Source organism: Lepidochelys kempii, chromosome 7, assembly GCF_965140265.1.
Source record: "Lepidochelys kempii isolate rLepKem1 chromosome 7, rLepKem1.hap2, whole genome shotgun sequence".
NCBI classification, from domain to species: domain Eukaryota; kingdom Metazoa; phylum Chordata; order Testudines; family Cheloniidae; genus Lepidochelys; species Lepidochelys kempii.
In genome coordinates, this window is record NC_133262.1 from 41,450,759 (window position 1) to 41,474,721 (window position 23,963).

A 23,963-nucleotide genomic window follows, 5' to 3' on the forward strand; every position below is an offset into this window, starting at 1 on the left:
TTTCTTGTCAGTGAATTTCCTAGTTTTTTTCAACAGAGAAATGTTTATTTTAGTAGTTAGTGGTCATTTAGGTAGTTGTAGCATCATATACATTTGCAGCTGATGTGGAATTGTGGCTAGGAAATAATAATATTAATAATACCACCTAACTCTTAAATAACACACTATACATAATTATCCTCATTTTACAGGTGGGGAAATGGAGACCGAGAGAGGTTATTGACTTGCCCAGATCACCTAACAGGCCTGTGGCAGACCCAGGAATAATCTTAATCAAGTGGTCTCTCCACTAGGCAGCATGGTTGCTATGTGATTCCTAAGTATTCCTCCTCCCTTCTGTATACTTGGTAATAACAGAATGGGGATATTGGTCATGGTTTGAAAGATTTGCAGTGTGTAGTTGCTGAGATGGTCTGTGAGAAAAATCACAGCCAAAACCTTGATATTTTTATTACATGGTAGTTATTGTAACTTTAAGCATGTGAGAAAAGACTGGTGTTTTTCTTTCTCCACTCCACTCCATCATCATTCCCTGCAACGTGGTCCCTCCACCCAATTTACCCAGATCACCCTCCCCTTCCCATCCTAATAAGTCACGGGCACTTTAGAAGACATGAACACACAAAAAGTTGCTCTGCTGCTGCATGTTACATTCACAAACCAAGGATGATTTTAAAACTGAGGTTTGTTAAAGTTACTATCCTAAAAAACAGACAAACTCAGCTTTCACAAGTCCCACAGAAGCTCAGTCTCACCGGAGCACTCCAACAACCTTCCTGCAATCAATTTCTGATCCCAATTTGTTTCTTTTTTTCTTTACAGCAGAGCTCCAAATCTTTAAAGGGTCAGGGCACAACCTTAAAGGTATAGCGGGCCAATAATTATAACTCTCACAGTAAATATGATACTGACATTCTCTTATGAGTTCTGCATGTACACATATCACAGGCAGCAGCTTACTGGAGGGTTGCATGCTAACTTGGTTATATAGCCTGAACTGTGCACTTTGCCAGGCCCTAAGCCCCCACTACAAGGTCCTCAGCTAGACTCTCTGTCCCTGCTTTGGCCAGGATTATCCCAGCCATGCCCATGGTCCACCCAGTTTGGCCCCATCTTCAAGCTAGGGCACCCAGATTCCAGCTCTGTGGGGGATAAGAAGAGGGGATCATACACTCCCTGAGGGTTAGCCCCCCCCAAATCCTAGTACATGCACAGAATAGAAGGAAGGAGATTCAGATCTGCCCCAGAAGGGCACGCCTGGGTGTAGCCCAGGTACAACGGCCACAACATGTTCTCCTGAGCCACCATACTTCTGTGAAAAGTGGCTGGCCAGAAATTTTCTTACATATTCTGTCTGCACATGCACAATATAATCAGTCTGAGTTAGGCTCATGAATCACGAGAGTTAGGCTTGAGCCTATCAATAGTTTAGCTCTTTGTTGAATAATGTTTTTAATACTGCTTCCCCAGAGGAGTAGTGGGAGCCACTTGCTGGGGTAAATATTCAGTGATTGAGACACTTTGGAAAATGATCAGACCCATGGTTTGACCACCAGTGTGCTCAAAAAAGTTGGTGAAATTTGCCAGGCTGAAGAAATGCTGGGTTTTTTTGTGGGGGAGGGCTTTATCTCATGACCCCCTTGGTCAAATGGCCCCAAATTTGGATCACTAACCCTACCCCAGACCCCCATGAGCACACCAAATTTCAAGTGATCCAATAAGAATGCCGTTCTTAGAGCACTTAGAAGAGTCATCCTTTATACTGAACAGGTTTATCCACCCTAATTAGACTGGGTCTGGCACTCCCCGGTACTGTGTATATCTGGGTTCTCTGCTAACAGCAGTACATTTACACCATATGACATATTGCTCTAACAGCTCTGCCTGATGAGCAGATTTGGCTCATTCCTGATTTTATTTTTGTTCAAGTTTCTGGTAAACATGGCCTAAGTTTAACACACAGCCTTAACAAGGGAAATAAAAAAATCAGCAGTCTGAGGTATCTGACTTACTATACTTTTTTTTTTTTTTTTAAAGTAATGCTAGTGATAATTTTACAGCCTTAATATGTCATGCTAGCTATCAGGGCTACAAACAAATACTCTGTACTGTTGGTAAACTTAGGTTACTGGCTTGGCAGTAGAATAAAGTAATAGACATGGCAGATTGTGAAATATTAGACCTTAAAGTTACATTATTCTGATTACCATGCTGCTTTTCTCTTCCAATTTATGCAATATTGTATTGCATATGAAAGCATTTTGGATTCTGATTACTGTTCTAACCTTGGTGTGTTCCTAAATACCAAACCTTAAACCTGCATCATTCATTTCACCTTGATTTCTCCCGCTACACTTCAGTTTCAACTTGATTTTAATAGATAATCTTATAAATTTGTAGGTTTGGAGATCAATATTTTTCAACATGGGAATGAAAATATTTCAGTCCCAGCCTGTGTGTGTGTACAAACCTCTGTTACAAATTGACTTATTACCTATTTGCCCTGTTTTGGGGGACCATTGGTCAATTGGCTTACTAGATATTACTTTACCACACAAAATACCTTTTGGCTGTTTTTTCTTTGCAGAGAATTGCTTGTATTGAGTGATTCTGTTACTTGTACTTGGTTATCCCTTCAAACACATACATTATTTCCCATTTTTCGGTTTACTCATGGAAGAATTCTGGGCCAAAAAATTAAAAATTGGAACCAAAAAAAATTTTGGAAAATTCTGCATATTTTATTTGTCAAAATAACACAATATAATCATGCCAGTTACAATTATTTTGGTAATTTATTTCAAAATATCTGTCAGCAAGTATGTCTGTAACAGTATGGACCAAAAGGGAAAAAAAGAAAGATTTTTTGTTTTGTTTTGACAAATAGATTCCTTACGAGGCATATTATACAGAACTTTGTATAATTCGTTTAAATTACAATACAGAACTGTATTTCCTGCACCTGTGAGAAGCAGTGCAAAGGCTTGGGGCAGTCAGGGGTAGTGGAAGAGCTGAGTGTGAGAGAAGGAGCCTAGGACTGAACCTGAAGGGTGTTAGGTGTGGGTGGGAGGTTTTTCTTTGGATGTGGGCGTGGGATTGTCAGGGTGTTGAGAAGCCTACCCGATGCAGACCCTGACTGTCCCCAAGCCTCTCCCATTCAGTCAGGTACATCTGCCCCTGTCCCCTTACCCCTCATTTCCATGGGTCTCTGCAGCCCCCATCCCCATGCTCAACACTGTCACCCCATTAGCTCCTGAGGCCATGCTCCAGTCTGTCCCCCCACTAGCCATTCTGAACCCCAGTGTATGACCCCCTGCAGCAGCCCTGTGTGCCCCACTCTGTCCTAACCTGGCTCCACAGGCAGGGTGCTGGGGGAATTCTGCAACATTGGGCATAGAATTTTGTGTATTCCAGCATAAAAAACATTTTGCCTGAGAAATGCTGCAGTTCCGCCTTTTTCCCACCAGAGGCCACTGAGGCGCCAGAACAGCCAGCTGTTTTCATGCTAGCTGTTCTAGCGCCACAGCGGCCTCTGGTGGGCAAAAGTCGGAACTGCAGCATTTCCTCTGCAAAATGTTTTTTATGCGGGAAAATACAAAATTATGCGAGACAAATGAATTTTGCATGTCGGCAGATGCGCAGAATTCCCCCAGGAGTATCTGTTGTAAGAACAGTATCCAAGATACATAATTGTTAGAGTAATTATGTTCCCTAAGCAGCATAACAAAATAAAAATAAAACCATCTGTAGTAGTATATTACCTGCAGATATTTCAGATCAGGTAGTCCAGAAGGAACCTTTTTCAGTTTGTTGTTTTCTAGATGTATTTCTCGTACATTTGGTATACTGGAAAAACTTCCATTTTCCACATCTTTGATTTTATTGTTTCCCAGTCCCAGCCTAGAAATAAAACAAGAAAACTTAACTGCTGATACATGGTGATTTATAGCAGCGTTGCTGAGCGTCCTTTTCAATCAAGTTTTGTATACAGGAGAAAACTAAAAATCAGAAAAGGAAAAAATGTTAATTTTGATATAAAATAAATCAGCATTGCTTTATGGAACTAATCTGGAACAGAACATTTGCCCAATTTAGCTTCACTTAAAGGGCTATTGTACATTAGTTATTTGGTCAATTGTACATTAGTTATTCAGTTGGTATGCAATAGTTATTCTATCAGGAGCAAACATTAAAACAAAACAAAAATCAGCAGTATTTGTATAAATAAATCATACTCTTTAAACAGATAGTATACCCAATCAATACATTTATGCACAATGAAAAATAATATTTTTGTATTGTTATAATATAGACACAGTAGCAGGAAAAATTAAAATTTTTATATAACGAAATTTAATCATTTTCAGCTTCGTGTAACTCTTCATATACCTCACTTTTATTTTCTACTTTCAGATTTCCTCTTCACATAAATTGTCACTCACACTTTAACTTAGTCTAAGACAGTGACTAGCTGCAGGGCTAAAAATATTATTTCAAAATGTTAAGGGGCCAAAATTGAGGAAGGGAAGATTATGTAAAGCTCTCTTCACTCCTCTCTGTTCTAGTTGCTTTCACTGAATTAGAAGCCTTGCAACCAGCTCCCAGTTTAGGTTTCTAAGAGCAAATTCTAGATTCAAAGTTACTCAGCCACTTTTTCAGAGAACCAGCTGGGCCTTGGAGAGGGACTTTCCTACTTATACTCTCCTGCCCTTTTCCCATGCACTCTCTGCTGGGTGCCCTAGTTCCTCCTGCACTAGTTACTGCTTTTTCCTCTTTCCCCCCCCTTGTGAAGAACTGCATGACTCCAGCCAGCTCTCCACTTTCTCAGTACCTTTCTCCCCACCTCTTAAAGAAGCAGAAGCTCAGAACTGCGTTATTCTTCACTAGCCCTCCCCTTTCTGCGTGGGGAAAAGAGTACCAGGAAACATATTATGATGAATCTGCTGAGCAGAAATGTGACAGTAAAAAGGAATATGATGAGTCTGCTGCTGCTTTTTCCCCACACTGCTCGGGGGGCAATAGATCTCCAGCAGAGGAGGATAATTGTGTCAGTTAGGAGACAGTTGGGAAAAGTGATCATGGAGGCAGGGTATGTGCAGATCTGGGAGGAGGCCGTGTGAAGTTAGTTGGTGGAGTAGATTGAACCAGCCAGGTATTTAGAGCCTCTAGAGCCTGAGCACCTGAAGCACTTAGAGTACTTGCCTGAACCTGGTATCTCTTGGCATGCTCCTAGGCACTCTGTCAAAACAAAGACTGGTGTACCAAACATCACTCCAAAAGCAAATTTCAAATTTTCTTCTATCGTGTTTTCCCTCAACAGTCACATTAAAGAGCCCTTTGGGCCACAAGTTGGACATCACTGTTCTAGTGTAATTACAAAATTAATGTTTTAAGCTATTTCACCATACAGTACCCGATCCCAAAAATGGTTGCCAAAAGTGATGGAGAAAATCCTGGAAATTTTGACGTTCCACCAAGTAGTGCTTCTTGGAGGAATCATTCTACATATTGCATTTTACCTTTGAAGATCTTTGTACCGAATAAAATCCTCAAGTTCAACTGCAGTAATTTTGTTGTCATCTAGATGAAGCTCTAGTAAAGAGGATGGTAGCCCTAAAGGGAAGAAAAATCAATGTAATTTAATTGGTTAAAATATTTATATTTATTAAATTCTCAACTACTTCCTCCCTTTTATTTTGGGGAGGGTTGGAAAGGTGCTGGATAGGACTGGTTTGATGTCCGGATCAAAAAATATTCAGCAGATATAAATGTATGTTATGTTTTTGATTTTTCTAGACTTCTTCATTTGTGGTTTAAATCGATAGGGTTTGTTTTTCAAAAGAATTATCAACCTGAATATTTGTTTTTTCTCCTTGAAATTTTATAATCAACAATAAATGGACATTGACTAATTATTCATGGTCTGTTTTTAAAATAAATTAATATATTATTCTTACCCTAGATTAGTTAAATGTTCTGGTAAATTGATTAGATATTTTTATAAGTATTTTAATTATAGTGTCCAATACCTTTAGATTTCTGCTGTCTTTTTAATTATTGTTGTTGGATTTTTGTTTATATGGTCAAACTCTTCCACCTTCACTGATGTTGAGTAATACTTTATTTACTCCATGAATAATCTCACTGAAATCCATGTATCTACTTGTAAATAAGGGTGAAAGAATCAGGCCTATAGATGGTACTGGATTGTGCTGCTGTTCAGGTTTGGGAATAACCTACGGATTCCCAGACCAGTGGAGAATCATGCTTAGCATGGATTAAATGTTTTATTAGGCACAATGGTGCAAGATCACATTTCACTCATAATCATAAGCCCAGGCGTAACTCAATATAGCAAGGACATGAAGAGTGGTTTTGGAGGAGTTTGTGTTTTGCCCATCTGAAAAGTTAAGTGCTCACAAAGAGGCATGATCAAGGAGGAATCGTATCCAGTAATTGTCCTCTATGTCGAATCAAAAGCTTGGATTCTTAATGCTTCAACTTCTTGAGAAGCATCGCTGTTAACAGAAAAAAAAAATTAAAATTTGAATGGAAAGGAAGTATTACTTGGAAAGTTGATCATTATGTAGGTTACTTGGAAGAGGAATAAAAAAGAAAATAACTGTTATTTCAGATTGACTGACTAAGTATCTGTGGCAATTTTCAGTTACGACACTGGCTAATTCCCAGGTATTCTTAGACCTGCATGGTTCTTAAGCATTTGGGAGAAGCTGCCAGAGGAAAGTTAAAAGAGGGAGTTGCAATTTGTTGGGAGGCCTGGCCCAGTTCATTCTCTGGGCTATGCTGAATTGCCCCTCCTTGCTGTTGGTTGGTTTGTTACTGTTTCTGCTGCTTCGTGACCTGAATGAAGATGGCATGCACCATCTGGACAGAGTGGGAGAAGTGAATCTCCTCAACCACTGAGAATAAGAGAGTGTCTACCAGTGCTCAGTAACAGCATTCCAAGGATGAAAAAGGCAGAAGGGAAGGATGGGCAGCTGCTTGTGATGGAGTAGAGAGAGAGGAACAAATTTAGAACCCATTGGATGGAATATAAAATATTATTTTGAATATTGTAATGTTATACTACAGAAATTCAAAGAAAAATAATAGATATAAAATCAGGCTATTCAGGAGAACATTGATGTAGGGGAAGATTCTTATTGTACGTAGCACATATCTGAAAGATTTATAGATTATTCGGGCATATCCTTACTAGAAAAAAGAACCCATACCTTTGGGAACTGAGGTCAGTTTAGCTTCTGCAATTCTAATGTGATAGACTGTCACTCCTTCAAAAGAACCTGGTTCTATTCCATCATTGTCCAAAGGATTTGCACTCATTTCTGCCAAAGCAAGTGTTTTATAAGTGAACTAATACACATTGCATATTAATTCCAGTATGTCTAATTATACAGGATTTACTAAAAGCAACTCTGCTTTCACCTCACTTGTAATCATTATGACTGTTTTGGTAATTTGATTTGAAAAAAAACAAAACAAAACCATGGTTTACATGACTGAGTTTTAAAATTTCCATGCTATAATTCAGAGGAGATTGTCCTGGGATTATGCAGTTTGTGCATACTTCTTTTTAAATGGCAAATCAACCCTGCCCTCTCCCTCCCACCGAATTCTGCATTGCAAAACAGTCTGGAGCTCCATCAACCTCACTATGATCATGGATTATAATTGGAATTTTGAAGTGGCTCCCGTTGGCTATGCAGGAGCAGCTGGGTGCTACCCGTTGGCCTCTTTGGAGAGGTACATGTCTCTAACAGTTTTGCCTGAGTAAGGATTGCATGTTTTGACCTGCGGAGTTACCAAAACCTGACCCACTACCTATACAGTTAGGTAGATTTGAATTTCATTTATGTAAAGCAAATAAAAGATGCTTTAATTGATGATGGTGTGTCAAATTTTCCCTAATATAGATATCTTGCTTTAAAGAGGAACTTCTATATAAGGAACATATGAACAGAAACTACATGTAGGAAACAAAGTTTGCCAGTAAATATATATTCTTTGCTGCTACTTCAGATTTTGCATTTTTGAATCTGAGCCTTTTTTTCCCCTGTCCTGAGTTAGCTTTTGTGTTTTCTTCTGTGGTGAAATCCATGGCATCATAATCAGTTGTCCATGAAATGTGACCTCTCAAATTCAGTGATCAACCTTCATAGAAAGAATAAGTAAAGAAGCTGAGCTGTGACGGAGCCAACTCATTTGAGGTTGTAGCTGAACCCAAGGTTTTGGCCAGCTGCCTCACAAGATCATTAATATTTGGATGTAGATGAATTTCATTCTGAATTTAGCTGTTTTTCAAGAACATGTAGCAATTTAGCATTTTCACCAACTTGTGTTAGTAAAATTGGCAAAATAACATTTTATTAATAAAGCTAATAAAACTTCTATAATATTTCCATAGTGATTTACGACCCGATTATGCAGTCACTCTGTATAGAACTCTCATGCTCTTGGAGTTGTGTATGTAGATTAGCTATGATGTCTGTACTGTATTTATTAGCACATTTGCCATATTGCTTAATGCAATCCTGAAATATTTTTGTCGACTGGTGACATGCAGTCATTTTAATACTGTTCCAATAAGACGGACTTACCCAAAACATGTAAAGCCTTCATTCCTTGAAATGCTTCCTTTTGTACTTTCTTAACCTTATTATCATGAATTCGTAGCTCTGCTAAAGATTTTGGCAGGTTTGCTGGGATCTCAGTTAACTGGTTATGGGACAAGTACAGCCGTCGCAACTTCTTTGTTGATTGAAAGGCTTTTGGGTGGATCTTAAATATTTTGTTGTTGTTCAAAGCCAGTGCCTAAGAAATATGTGAAAAGTAAGAAAACAGTATCTATATTGGATTTTTATGATCATGCATTTGTGAGGACATTGATAAATATTTTTAGTAATTACATATGCATTTTTTATGGAGTAGTAGAAATGTAGGGCTGGAAGGCACCTTGGTCTAGGTATACTTGGTCCTGCATCAGTGCAGGAGGCATATAGCCTCCTGCACTGATGCAGGACCAAGTATACCTAGACCATCACTGTCAGATGTTTGTCCAACTTGTTCTTAAAAACCTCCAATGACTGGGATTCCACAACCTCTCTTGAAAGCCTATCCCAAAGCATATCTACCCTTGCCGTTAGAAAGTTTTTTCTCATTTCTAACATAAACCTCCCTTGCTGAAGATTAAGCCCATTATTTCTTGTCCTACCTTTGGGTTAACAAGGAGACCAATTGATCATCATCCTCTTACCATTCTCTTTATAGCAGACCTTAACATATTTGAAGATGGTCAGCCTCTGCCCCTAGTCTTCTTTTCCCAAAGCTAAACATGTCTAGTTTTTTTAACCCTTTCCTCATAGTCAAGTTTTCTAAACCTTTTATCATCTTTTGTTGCTCTCCTCTGGAGACTCTCCAGTTCGTCCACTTCTTTCTGAAAGTGTGGTGCCCAGAACTGGACACAGTACTCCAGCTGAGGCCTCACCAGTGCTGAGTAGAATGGGACAATTAACTCTCATGATTTAGATGCGACCCTCCTATTGGTACAACCTAGAATATTAGCCTTTTTTGCAGCTGCATCACGCTGTTGACTCACATTGAACTTGTGATTCTACTATAACCTCCCCCCTCTATCCTTTCCTAGCTAGTTATTCCCCATTTTGTAGTTGTGCATTTGATTTTTGCTTCCTGTGTGTAATACTTTGCACTTGTCTTTATTGAATTTCATTTTGTTGTTTTCAGACCATCATCTAATTTGTCAAGGCTGTTTTGAATTCTAATCCTATCTTCCAAAGTGCTTGCAACGCCTCTCAGCTTGATGTCATCCACGGATTTTTATGGCATGGTCTCCAACCCATTATCCAAGTCATTAGTGAAAATATTGAATAGAACAAGACACAGGACAGACCCTAGGTGGACTAGATGCGTCCACCTAGCTTGACAGTGAACCAATGAGAACTAATCTTTGAATATGATCTTTCAACCAGTTGTGCACCCCTTTAAAGTAATTATAGACCACATTTCCCTAGCTTGTTTATGAGAATGTCATGCATGTCCAAAGCCTTACTAAAATCAAAATATATCACAGCTACAGCTTTCCCCATCTACTAGGTCAGTAACCCTGTCAAAAAAGTAAACTATGTTGGTTTGGTATAATTTGTTCTTGACAGATCCACACTGGCTATTCTTTATAACCCTATTATCTACTAGGTGCTTACAAATTGATTGTTTAATGATTTGTTCCAATATCCTTCCAGGTATCAAAATTAGGTTGAGTGGTCTATAATTCCGCGGGTCCTCTTTGTTTCCCTTTTTAAAGACAGGTACTATGTTTGCCCTTCTCCAGTCCTTTGAGACCTCACTTGTCTCCATGTGTTCTTGAAGATAATTGCTAACTGTTCCAAAGTTGCTTCAGCTAGTTCCTTTAAGTACCCCAGGTTGAATTTTATCAAGCCCTGATGTCTCGAATACATTTAACTTATCTAAATATTCTTTAACTTCCTTATTTTGGCTTGTGTTCCTTTCCCCTGGATATTAATATTAACTATGTTAATTATCTGGTTGTTATTAACCTTTTTAGTGAAGACTGAAGCCAAGTAGGTATTAAACACCTCAGCCTTTTTGATGTCATCTGTTATTAGCTCTCCTTCCCTGCTGAGGCAGAGGATAACCTACATTTTCCTTGCTCCTCATGTATTTAAATAATGTCATCTTATTGCCTTTTATGTCCCTTGCTTGATGTAATTCATTTTGTGCTTTAGCCTTTCTGATTTTGTCCCTACATGGTTGCACTATTCTTTTGTACTCATCCTTAGCAATTTGTCCATGCTTTTTATAGGATTACTTTTTGATTTTCAGGTCATTAAAGAGTTCCTGATTTCTAATTTAACATACATACTGAGACTTGGAAATGAGAACTTACTTACTAATAATTGACTGCATAAATGCAGTCGCTTTTGTTTCCAATAGCTTTTGTTTTAAAACATCTTGCATGTTGTATGTTTTACTTAATCGTAAAATCCATAAAAATTGAATTACTCAAAAAATGTACCGAGAACTTGAAGCTTCCACAAAAAGTAAGAGAAAAGTGCTGTTGGGATGCAGCAAAGATGAGTGATTGTGAGAGGGAAGCTAATCTCATATTCTCATGATTGTTAAAGCAAGCTGTGCAACAAATATTTTGCTCCTTTTGCTGACTGTTTACTGTTCAGTGTAGTAAGCAAAATGACATGTCTACTGATGGGAATAAATCGTATGATTTCTGCTTTTTTATATATTCATTGTTTCAGATATAACATACCAGTGATACTGTAGTCACATTTTTGAAGGCCATGAGCCAATACAGCTAAATACAGTTGGGAAAGCCAAATAATGAGGAAAGAGTTAGATTTATTTTCTAACTGGCATCAAGAAGTGCTCGCCCCCATTTTGGACTGGCAGACTGTCTCCATCTAGATTTGTTTTGTTGTTTTATGTTAATTTTTTGTTTTTTATAAAACAAATATCCCAACTGAAATTGCTATCTTTCAACACCAGCTTTCAATTCCCCATGATTATTGTGGGACAAAAAGTGCCCTTGGTGGATGTGGGGAAAGGAGGATGGGCATATTGTGAAAAGTCAAACAAAGAGGGAAACAGGCAGTATGTTAGAGAGATTCGAAGGTTAAATCGTGTGATGTACTGAGAGTCCTCTACTCATGTTTTAGTCAAAGGATGTTGAATGTGCTCAGCACCCTGCAAGAACTGAAAAAAGAGCAAGTAAATAAATTGTATGAGGTATAATATGGGAAAATTAGGAATTATGGTAAAGGGGAGGAATAAAATATTTTCTCCCCACTGTCATATCTCAGTCCTTTTCAAGACTTTTGTCTCTGTCTAAGTACTGCTACTGGAGAGGAGGTTGATGTATTCGAAATGGTTTATTAATGAAAATCTGCCCAGCCAGAATTAAAAGGAATGGGTAAATTGTATATAACAACAAAAACATTTCATTTGTCTTACTTTCCATTATATTTGAACTCTGATGTACTTTAAATTATTTTCTGTTCATTTAAACAAATATCCCTCCTTTTGATAGGTCTCTTAATCTTGCTTTCTCTGTGGTCTTCTAGAAATCATTGCCTCACTAGTTGAGGGCCTGCCATGTGAGTATGATCGATACATTGTGTTACTTGAGATTATTTTGCACATAAGATTATACTTTTATATTTCAGTGTCATGACTGTTCATGTTTCTACTTTCCACTGCTTCAGAGAGTACTGTCAAAATGTTGTTACTCTCTGTGATGGGATCCCCGGGGTGCAGCCTAGGACTGTGGGACCACTGTGCCCCCTTAACTCTATCCAGCCTGGGCTGTCTCTCACAATGCCTTGTTAGTGACCAGCATTAAACCCCTCCAGGTGCTATCACCACTCAACACAACCACATGCAGAGACCCACACCCAGCTAGATTGCATGAATGCTCCCAGAGCCACTCATGAATCACACAGAGAAAGGCACCAGAGCCAAATACCCCAGCTCCCAGCACTGTACCTCAGGAATATACCGTCTTGCACGGCTCAATATGAGAAATGCACATTTATTAATTGGTTCACCACTTCATTAATGGAAAGTGGATATACATTAGCCTTTGCAAACGTGAGCAGATTACCAAACACTTCAGGCAAACTCCCTGGTAAAGATAAACAGTTAAACAAATTTATTGACTGCAAAACGTAGATTTTAAGTGATTATAAGTGACAGGTAAAAAGTCAGAGTTAGTTACCACAATAAAATATAAGCACACAGTCTAAACTCTGAGCAACCCTATTAGACTGGGGCTGGAGGTCAGCCCCCGCCACCTACTTCTCCGAGGCCCCCAGGGACCGCTGCTCTGATGGCCCCTAGTGTGGACCCTGAAACCCTTGCTGCTCCGGGACCGCTGCTCCAGCGGCCCCCAGGGCCAGTGGTACTAGCCACTGTTTGGGCAGCCCTAGGGCTGCCCCAGCAGTGCCACTGCCCCCAGGGCTGCCCCAGCAGCAGCCGTGCGACTGACCACAGGGTCTGCCCCAGCCGCCGGCTCTGAGGCCTCCCTAGCAGCCACCTGGACGTCTCACCCTGGGATCTGCCCCAGCAGCTGCTCGGGCGGCCCTGGGGTCAGCCATACCGGCAGCTGCAGAGGTCCCGGAAAGTCATGGAATCCATGACTTCTCTGACAGACTTGCAGCCTTAGTAATTAGTAATGGCTCCTGATTAATCTCTGGTTCCAGAGTAGCAGCCGTGTTAGTCTGTATTCGCAAAAAGAAAAGGAGTACCTGTGGCACCTTAGAGACTAACAAATTTATTTGAGCATAAGCTTTCATGGGTTACAGCCGACTTCATCAGATGCATACTTGGTCAGCTCACTTCATTGGATGCATCCGTATTCGCAAAAAGAAAAGGAGTACTTGTGGCACCTTAGAGACTAACCTTTTCTTTTTGCGAATACAGACTAACACGGCTGTTACTCTGAAACCTTTCTTTTTTTGATTAATCTCTGTGTTCTTACACTGGAGGTTAGTATCAGTTAGTGTTCACTTAAATAAAAAATTAGTTCTTTGTTAACTTCCTGTAACGTTCATATTGATTACATTTTTGCGTCTGCATACAATGCATTTCACAAGTAGACACTACGTGTGGCAACCACTAAGGTTGTATAATACCTATTTTCTCTACTACCAATGAATCCACAATAAGTAAAAGCTCTATTGATAGACTGCGGAGTAAATTAGATTTGCTAAACTTTCATTTGTTGTTGAGAAACCAAGTGCTGTTGGAAAGGACTTTTTCCATCAGTCAAATCTATCTATCCTGTATTTATTACCATGAAATTGGGAGTCCCTTTTTAAGGTACTCCTTGTTGGTCAGTTGACCTTGACTTGACTTGACTTTTTTTTTTTTTTACTTTGAGTTCAGGTGTGGATTTGTTATTTTCTTTTCTTTTTGTGTGTGGTGGCTGTCTATTATGTCTAAAAACTGAATTAAGAGACTATTAAAGAAACCAAGATATACTCCATGAGCTGTGAGGAGATAGAAGATATGGGGAAAAAATCTCAAATATGTGTGAGATAGGAGGGATTTTGCAAAAAGCATGTGATTTTTATTTTTGTTTACCATAATTGTTTATACAGATTTTCCTGATCTAGACCTCCCAGTCACCCCAGCTTGTCCTATTTTCCTTGCACTGCTGGAAGGGAGTATCAGGTACAATCCTGTCTCATTGATATAGTCTAGTTTTAAAGTGTCATTTTCTCATCATAATTTTTAATCATTTTCATATTATTTTAACTTAGTATGCTTACCTATATCTTAAAGAATTAATAAGGCAGACAGGATTTTCAAAGGAGCTCAGTGTTGGCCTTACATTGTTTCATTTGAAGTTAATGGGAGTTTTACCATTCACTTCAATGGAGGCAGAGTTAGGTGCTTTTGAAAATTCCTCCCTGACATCTGCTTCACATGTGGGATTAAGTTTATGGCTGTTGGTTACAGTTCTTAGATGGGGAGAGTGGGAATTTGTCTTATAATCAGTTAAAGCTGAGAGAAATTTCTCTCTGGGTATTTAAAAGCTTGAATGTATTTTCCCTGCCCATGGCATGTGTCTAGATGTTGTGAGCTCCATGTAAACTGACAAGATTGCAGTCTGTAATGTGTATGCACCCAGAGTTGAAGGTATCAAAATATTTTATTCTAATTCATCTAAATTATTGTAGAAGGAAGGATATAACTTATATAAATAAATAAATGAATAAAAATCTTAGTTGCCTAAATAAGACTCAATCAGAAAATAACGAACTTACATAAAGTGATGTGAGTCCTTTGAGATCATTTTCCTTGACCTCTTTAATTTTGTTGTTTTGAAGGTCTATCATGCGAGTATCAGATGGAATATTGTTTGGTATTGAAGTCAAACCTATTTAGTGTTAATGATAAACAAAAATATATATAAATGCCTACTATGTTGATATACAGAAAACCATTAACTGCTAAGCAGGATAACACAATGACAATGTAAATGTGTGGTTTTTAGTTCTGCTTTGAATACATAAGTTGTTAGGTAAGTTTAGCTTATAATTTTAGCTTTCAAAAAAAGTTTCATATTTATACAAAGCTCAACATCAGCCCACAATTCCCATGAATTGTTTTCAGTATTCCATTGAAACAGTTTCTTTTTAAAAGTATAAAATTCATCTGTCATTTTCCCAAAAGATTGTATCTTCCTCTTAAAGTGTAGGCACCAGAAAGTGAAACTGAGTAGGAATTGACTGTATAAAATAAAAAGTTAAACTGCCTAGTCTACTTTTTGTACTTTAAGAAGCTTGGATATTGAAAATAAATAATAATACTTAAACACGTTTCTAATTCATAGATCTCAAAGTGTTTTAGAAAAACAGATAAGCATTTTTTCTCCATTTCACAGATGGGTAAACTATGACACAGAGAGATCATACTGAGTTAGAATAGAGCTCAGCTCTCTTGACTCCCATGATGGTACTCTTCTATACAGGACATTTTAAAATAACGAGATTTATCTTCACTTGCACTTTCAGTAAAAAATAGTTTGTTAGGATTACTCAAAATAAAATGTACATATCCTCTTTGCTTGTTAAACTAAATGGTTATGATTAGAAAAGTTACAATAAAGTGGCTTCATGGGATTCAATAATTCAGTGGATTCATATTATGTATGATCAGTTTACAAGTCAAAATATGATTTTTAAAAAACTATTTGTAATGTAATCTCTACCTTTGATCTGAAATTCAAATGTAGTCCTTATTTTTCTTTGCTAACTATTGATTTATAAGGCAGAATTGAATCTGGTGTGTTCTTCCAGAGTACTTTGTGTTCTTCAGAATTAAGAGGAGTAAAAGCTACTATTTGTCAGTAAAGTAAGTAGATATGACTTTAAATACAGAGTGGAAGTTTCGTTGAGGAGAAGTAAAGTGGGGTGTGGAGGGATTTTTCATTGGTCTTCTGCATTGCAATGAATTTCACCTTGGATGTTTAACACATTTTAAAATCAGATCAGTCCCACTTCTTGTATTTGGCAACCTGAGTTCAGGGTTTAGTTTTGTTTTTTGCTGCTCCAGTTAATGATCTTATTGTCTTCAGCTTTGGTTGCTGGCTGTCATGAATAGACGAATTCTGAGGATTTCTAACTGTGCCTTTTTAAACTTGAGTTTGAATCCCCAAAATAATGTAAATTAATTTGAGCAATATACACTTCTTCATTAAACATAAAATGTAAGTTTAGAACAACAGCATGCAATAGGAAATACAATCTTATCCTCTGTAAAAGGCTCACTGTCAGACCTGGTTCGGCTTCCATCCCATTGCACATATATTATATGAGACAGAGGCTGCTGCCTGCAGCTGTGGACCCTCTGTTCCTCTCTCCCCACTTCCTCCCATCCAGGAACTGGAGAAAGGCCTATCAGGGAAGGATGGGAAACTAAGCAGGAACTGACAGGAGATTCCAGATAGGAGAGAATTCAGACCATGGCCTCAGGAAGGCAGTGGGGAAGAAGAGGGTATAGCACTCCTAAGGTAGAGTCCAGACAGCAGTACTTGTTCTGGGGGAGGAAGGTGTACTTAATATGGAAAGGGCTGAAATAAAGGTGGTGGTATCCCACAAGAACTCTCCCTAGTACCTGGGTTCAAGATGGCCTGTGTTTAATGGCATGTGCCATAATTGACAAATGTATAATTATTTTAAATATAAAATCTGTTTTATGGATTCTTTTCTAAGTGTTTGAATTTAATAAAACAGTTTTGCAACCTGTAACAGGGCACCCAATTACAATTACCCTGTTACAGATTGCAAAAGTTGTTTATTTTATTCAGATAATGAGGAAAACATCCATAAAAACAGGTTTTTCCCTTTTTTAAAAAAATTTTTAAATAATGAGTTGACATAAACTAAAACATACGTGTCACACATTGTAAGGGCTTGTGTTGCAAATGAGCAGGTTTGAAGGTTAAGAGCTTTGCTCATTGGTAGAAAATGTGCTGATACAGGGCTACAGTACAAAAGGAAGTATTTCTTCACACAGTGCACAGTCAACCTGTGGAACTCTTTGCCAGACGATGTTGTGAAGGCCAAGACTATAACAGGGATCAGAAAAGAACTAGATAAAGTCATGGAGGATAGCTCCACCTTTGGCTATCATCCAGGATGGACAGGGGTGGAAAGCCATGCTTTGAGTGTCCCTAGCCTCTGTTTGCCAGAAGCTGGGAATGGACGACAGGGGATGGCTCACTCTATGATTGCCTGTTCTGTTCATTCCCTCTGAAACACCTGGCATTGGCCACTGTCACAAGACAGGATACTGGGCTAGATGGACCACTGGTCTGACCCAGTATGGCCTTTCGTACATTCTTATGTACTGGAATATAGCTCTTAGATCTACCAATACTGTTCTTTATGGTTGTTGAACATTTAATTTAGTTTATTCTTTACTTTTGTAGTTAAAAGAGTGGTAGATTCTATTTGTTATTTAAGTGGCATGTTCTGCTCTATATCCTGTACAGAAGTCCTGTGGTTTTGATAACTCTTAGGAAGAAATTGCTGTGCTGTTTTTATTTTGAGCATAAGGATCTTTATTAGTTATATGGTATTTTATTCTTTGTGTTACTCTTTGGTCACTAAATATATTAATAGTGGGTTCATTAGAAAATCAGTACAGTGTTAGTCTTATTTTACTATAAATTTTTAGAGTGTTTCCTGTTAAACGAACTCTTCAGTTAAAAAAATATAAACTTAAAGAGAAATGACAAGCACATTTATGATTGTTAAGCATGGTTATATTTCTTAGAAGAATAGACCTTCAAAGGGTATAGGCATGGGTCTCTTATCCTTGGCAAGATTTTGTAGTATAATATAAAGATGGATATTATGTAAGCTAAGATCTTAAAACAACAAAAACTTCAGTAAAGAAAGGTGAGTGTGTGTGTTGGTTTGTTTTGTTTTTGTGTTCGCGCGCGCACTGGTTTGTGAGGGCTGGATTAGGCCAGGCAGGCCCAATCAGCCATTAAGCAGCAAATGAGTGAGATGTAGGTTGGGTGGCGAGCCTTGATTAGAGGGAAGCTCACCTGAGCATAGGTGGACTTGGGCTAGTATGAACCCAGGCAGCTGGCAGTAGCAAAGGCTGCTGAGTGGAAGGCAGTTGTCACCCTCTGTTCAGTAGAGAGGGAAGTAGAGAACGCAGGGAAAGAGTAGGATCCAGGGCGCCTGACCCTGAGGGAAGGGCATACCCTGAAGTGAGCAGGATCTAGAAGGAATGCAAAGCAGGAAGCAGCCTAGGGAGTAAACACCAAGATTAGGGACTGAACAGATCTTGGCTGCATGTTGCAGGGTCCCTGGGCTAGGAACCTGGATTAGAAGGCGGGCCCAGGTTTCCCTTCCAGACACTGAGGGAGTGGCACTATGGCACAGTGAAAGGGAAGACTGCCTGAGACTGCTAGTGAGAAGGGACTTTGATAGGAAACCATATAATGACCTGGCTGGAGGTCCAAGTCATAAAGAGGAGGTTGCAGTTCCTGGAACGAGAGAGGCACCACAGAGAGGGAAAGAGACGGAGTGATGGAGAGTGATCACTGGAAGAGGTGTCAGCCTGGCAGAGCTAATCCCCAGAATCGCCAGGAGGCAGGGCTGTCCTGCAGTGAGTAGAGCACCCTGTGACAACCTCATTAATATTTCTGAATTCTGATGATGTGTGGAATACTAAAATATATTTCTTTCGCTCTGATTTAAATATGTGTGTGAATTCAGTTCTAGGATAGAACATTAACAGTTTTTATAAAAACTAAGCATGTGTCTGCTCCTATTTTAGGTCCCATTTCAGCAAGGTATTCTGCTCAACTATAAGCATATGAGTACTCCCATCGAAGTCAAAGGATTATTCATGCTCTTAAGATTGTTCATGTGCATAGTTACCTTTCTGAACTGGGACCTAAAAGAATGGGAATTTTGCCATTTGACTGTAATGGAAGCAGAAAAAAAAGATGTTGCCTTCATTATAAACTGTTCTAGAAGTAAAAAGGTTTCTTCCATACCTTGTGGAAGTAATATCATTCTTAAAAGAATTTTTGATGAAATTCATGTATATAACTATTTTTTAATAATGTAAGAGCATATTCTCTAGACAGAGTATCGATGTTAGAGAGAGAATATGATCAGGAAATTTACACAAATTTCTGATTCTGGAATTTAAAAAAAATCTTGCTTTCACCAAGGCTGAGGGGAATTGTGAAGAGAGAAAGAGAGAGTGCACAGATCAGAGAGGAAGGCTGATGGGGAAGACTTGGGTGCACGGTAGATGACAGCAACATGAAGAGGGAGAGGAGAGTCAGATACAGTGCAGTTCATGAAGAGAAGGAGTGGGAAAAGGGAGGAGGAAGCACACCCAGTCTGATCCATCAAGGGGAGCTTGAGAGGACAGGCCTCTTTGATAGAGCCAAGCTGTAGATGCATGATCATATGAAGGGATCCAGGATTCTGTGAGAGCCAAGAACTGGAAGGAGCGAGATATGAAGAGGTTGTGGATGGCAGTAATCTTTTCAGGGATTGAATGGACATTCCAGAGAAAGCAAGAAAAAGGGAGAAAGAAGGAGGATGGGCTTGGGGTTAAGACTTGTGGCATGAGAAGAGCAGATATGGTGGCAGAGATGGGTGTAGGAGGAGGAAAGGGTGAGAATGGAGGGAGGCCCATAGGCAAATGTCACCAGAGGTGAGGAGAGGTATCTAGATGTGGGAGGATTTGTGTTGGCAGGAGGAGTGGGCAGATGAGGATGGAAAGTGGAAGAGTAGGCAGAGCTGGCGGGAATGATAGAGGGGTGAGGATAACAAGGGAGAGGAAAATGAACCAGTGGAGGGAATGGGGAGGGGAAATTTAAAAAAAAACCACCTTTTTCTTTAAGAATACCCAATTTTGTTATAAACTCCAGTTAAAACAACCTATTGGCATCCTTGAATTATATAAAGCCTAACGACAAAGACTTACACAGATAGAGACTATAGTCATTAATTATAGAGATCGTGATCCTTATGTACTATATTATATATCTATGAATCTTAGTGTTGTTCACATATTTTCCTTTGGTGAAAATGTCATCATTATGGTTATGCTATTCAGTCTTAACCTAGACAAATAACTGATATTCTTTCCATGCTCTTGCATTATAATTTTCTTGCGGTTGATTTGTGGCTTTTGTCTCTTGTCATCCTTTTCTGTTGTCATGTGATCTGCCACTCTGCAAATCAACATAAGAACATAAGAATGGCCATACTGGGTTAGACCAAAGGTCCATCAAGCCCAGTATGCTGTCCTCTGACAGTGGCCAATGGCAGGTGCCCCAAAGGGAATGAACAGACAGATTATCATCAAGTGGTCCATGCCCTGTCACCCAATCCCAGCTTCTGGCAAACAGATGCTAGGGACACCATTCCTGCCCATCCTGGCTAATAGCCATTGGTGGGCCTATCTTCCATGAATCTATCTAGCTCCCTTTTGAACTCCATTATAGTATTGGCCTTCACAACATCCTCTGGCAAGGAGTTCCAGAGGTTGACAGTGCATTGCATGAAAAAAATACTTTCTTGTGTTTGTTTTAAATCTGGTACCTATTAATTTTATTTGGTGGCCCCTTGTTCTTGTATTATGAGAAGGAGTAAATAACACTTCCTTATTTACTTTCTTTATATCACTCATGATTTTATAGACGTCTATCATATCCCCCCTTAGTCGCCTCTTTTCCAAGCTGAAAAGTCCCAGTTTTATTAATCTCTCCTCATACGGAAGCTGTTCCATACCCCTAATCATGTTTGTTGCCCTTTTCTGAACCTTTTCCAATTCCAGTATATCTCTTTTGAGATGGGGCAACCACATCTGCATGCAGTATTCAAGGTGTGGGCATATCATGGATTTATATAGAGGCAATATGATATTTTTCTGTATTATTATCTGCCCCTTTCTTGGTGATTCCCAACATTCTGTTTGCTTTTTTGACTGCTGCTGCACATTGAGTGGATGATTTCAGAGAACTATCCACAGTGACTCCAAGATCTCTTCTTGAGTGGTAACAGCTAATTTAGATCCCATCATTTTATATGTATAGTTAGGATTATATTTTCCAATGTGCATTATTTTGCATTTATCAACATTAAATTTCATCTGCCATTTTGTTACCCAGTCACTCAGTTTTGTGAGATCCTTTTGTAGCTCTTCGCAGTCTGCCTGGGACTTAACCATCTTGAGTAGTTGTGTATCATCTGCAAATTTTGTTACGTCACTGTTTACCCCTTTTTCCAGATCATTTATAAATATGTTAAATAGGACTGGGCCCACTACAGATCCTTGGGGGACACCACTATTTACTCTCTCCATTCTGAAAACTGACCATTTATTCCTACCCTTTATTTCCTATACATTAACCAGTTACCGATCCATGAGAAAACCTTCCCTCTTATCCCATGACTGCTTATTTTGCTTAAGAGCCTTTGGTGAGGGACCTTTCTGAAAATCTAAATACACTATATCCCTGGATCTCCTTTGTCTGCATGCTTGTTGACCCCCACAAATTCTAGTAGATACTTTTTTAGATATAAACTTTTATGGGAGAAGGGAGTAGGGACTTCTCTAATACAAATACAAGACATTGCACATTTGATACAGGTCATAGTCTGTCCTCATATACTTTGGTACAATTTCCATTGAAATAAAGGGAATATGTGAAGGCAGAATGTGTCTCTCTGAAAATTTTAGTTCTTATGTTTTGTAGGCATTATTCTCTCATCTTTGGATCGAAATAATCTTGTTAACAGATGGGAAAGGAAATATTTGTCTAAATAAAATAGCATTTTACTATTAAGGAAATGAGTTTTATGTAGTCTAAATTGCTTACCAACTTCAACTACATTGATACAAGTCAACCCTCACACAAGGAGGTTGCACTGATTTTAATTACATCAGTTTCTAAACTGGTATTGAACAAATTGGTATAAGTTGTGTGTGTGTAGACAAGGCCTCAGAGAGAGAACTTCATAGATGATATCCTTTGGAAATCTGACTGAAACAATCTAGTAGTAAAAACATTAGTCTCCTTGAAAACTAATACTACTTTATCCCTCAAAACACGATTTGTTTCATAAATTCATAATTCATGGAAATGCAGAATTCACCTCTTTAAAAAATTTCCAAAGAATAATTCCCATGATAGACAGACATGCAGATTTATTCTTACCAAGGTCAGAGCAGTGGACAACTCTCATATAACACTGACATCCAAAGGGACATACTGGAAATATATCAAAAGGAACTTGTTGCAGAATTGGTCTTCTAGTTGGAAATAGAGAGTTATCATCATCATTTTCATCTTCCATATCTTGCAGCATCATATGCTTTAATGTAAAGTGTGAAGGGCCAATGAAATGTTTAGCAGAGCACAAACCCAAGAAGAGAAGCAACACATATTCTTTCATGTCTTCTCACGGAGAATAACTAATCTTGGGGGGAAAAGAACAAAATATAGCCAAAGTTAGAAAATGTAGAACTACAGATAACTTCTTCATACTTCTAGTTTAATTCATCTCTTGTAACACTCTTTGGCCAGAGCCAAAAATGATTCTTACAAAGAATAAGAATGAAGTTGCTGAATAGTTGATGCTGATGCAACAGTTAAGGAGTTTATTGAGCTCAATTAAAAGGTCTCTTGATAATGCCCTGAAATAGGTTTTGAGCGTGGTACAGTGAGCTCCAGACTTATGAGACATGTTGTATGTGAGTTTTGTAGCAAAACTTGTTACAAGTTTTTAGGATATGATCCCAGTTTATTAATCCTCTGATGTCTGTTAGCATTAAATTGCAGTATGTTTTAAACAGACTTACTGTTCCTATTGCATCTAGGGGGATGGGAAATAGTTATATGAGATATAAAATGCATCCATCAGAACATTCTCTGGTCATGTCCTCAAATTTGAGGAGGAAAAAAATCTACAGTTGTAAGTTCTCAAACCCAGAATCAACTTGCCTCTTGTCTTACGTATTCAGATCTAAAGATTCCTGGTAAAAGCCCTGCACTTATTACTATTGTTGCAATGGCATATAGGGAAAGAGTTGATCTTTTATGTGACAAAGATCCAAATGGTATAGGTCTGTATTGTTTAAAATCAGAGACTTAAATTGTACCTGTAAATTAACTGTAAGCCAATGCCCATCCCTGGGAACAGAAGTAATATTTTTATTTGTGTTACAGGAGCACCTGTAGGCCCAAACCCCAAGATTAGGGCACGATTGTTCTTGGAGTACTACATGGACAGAGTCATAGACAGTCTGCCCTGAAAAGCTTACAATCTAAATAGATGAGACTTACGGTTGTAACTTATGGCTGATCCCAGTCCCATGTAGTAATCCAGTGCAGAGGTCTCAAAGATGTTAATCAATTGGGCTATATCCACATCAGAGGAATAGTCTAGCATATGTAGATTAAAAAGTATTTTTTACACTACTAATGCTATTTAGGAATCCAGAAACACTCCCAAATTTCAGACCATCTCAACAAATTACATATATCTTACTGCAAAAGCAGAGACAGATGTTAGTTCATGATGCCTGTTAATAATATGTAATAAATAATTTCTGGGTTTACCTTGTGCCAGATTGATCTCATCCACTCCCCTTGACTAATCCTTGGGAAAGCAGGGAGCCTGCACCATTCAGGCCTGAGCCTTGAATCTTCTGTGAATTAATGCTGAGGCAATTCACATCTCTTGACAATTTCCCCCAGTGCATTGCACACCATATAAATTGAACACATGGGGTGATCAAATAGAACCCTGTGAAATTGCCACTAAGGCTGATGAGCAATTGCTCAGCAATATCTTTTCATGATTCTATTTACGGTAACATTGCAACTACTGAATTATCCC

The 23,963-nt window shown here is 38.7% G+C and overlaps 2 protein-coding genes across 4 annotated transcripts in view; one reads left to right on the forward strand and one right to left on the reverse strand.

Moving 5' to 3' along the window:
• The window catches only part of ASPN (asporin), a 30,210-nt gene extending 7,665 nt beyond the window's left edge, over window positions 1–22,545 (reverse strand). The window contains exons 1-6 of the mRNA XM_073352364.1: window positions 22,280–22,545; window positions 14,838–14,950; window positions 8,619–8,832; window positions 7,236–7,346; window positions 5,520–5,613; window positions 3,762–3,900 (exon numbers count right to left, since the gene is read on the reverse strand). Coding sequence (XP_073208465.1) covers window positions 3,762–3,900; window positions 5,520–5,613; window positions 7,236–7,346; window positions 8,619–8,832; window positions 14,838–14,950; window positions 22,280–22,517 — 909 coding nt within the window. The 5' untranslated portion in view covers window positions 22,518–22,545. The remainder of the gene's footprint in view (window positions 1–3,761; window positions 3,901–5,519; window positions 5,614–7,235; window positions 7,347–8,618; window positions 8,833–14,837; window positions 14,951–22,279) is intronic.
• CENPP (centromere protein P) overlaps window positions 1–23,963 on the forward strand; it is a 318,797-nt gene that overhangs the window by 141,967 nt on the left and 152,867 nt on the right. The gene's annotated exons all lie outside the window — the stretch shown is intronic.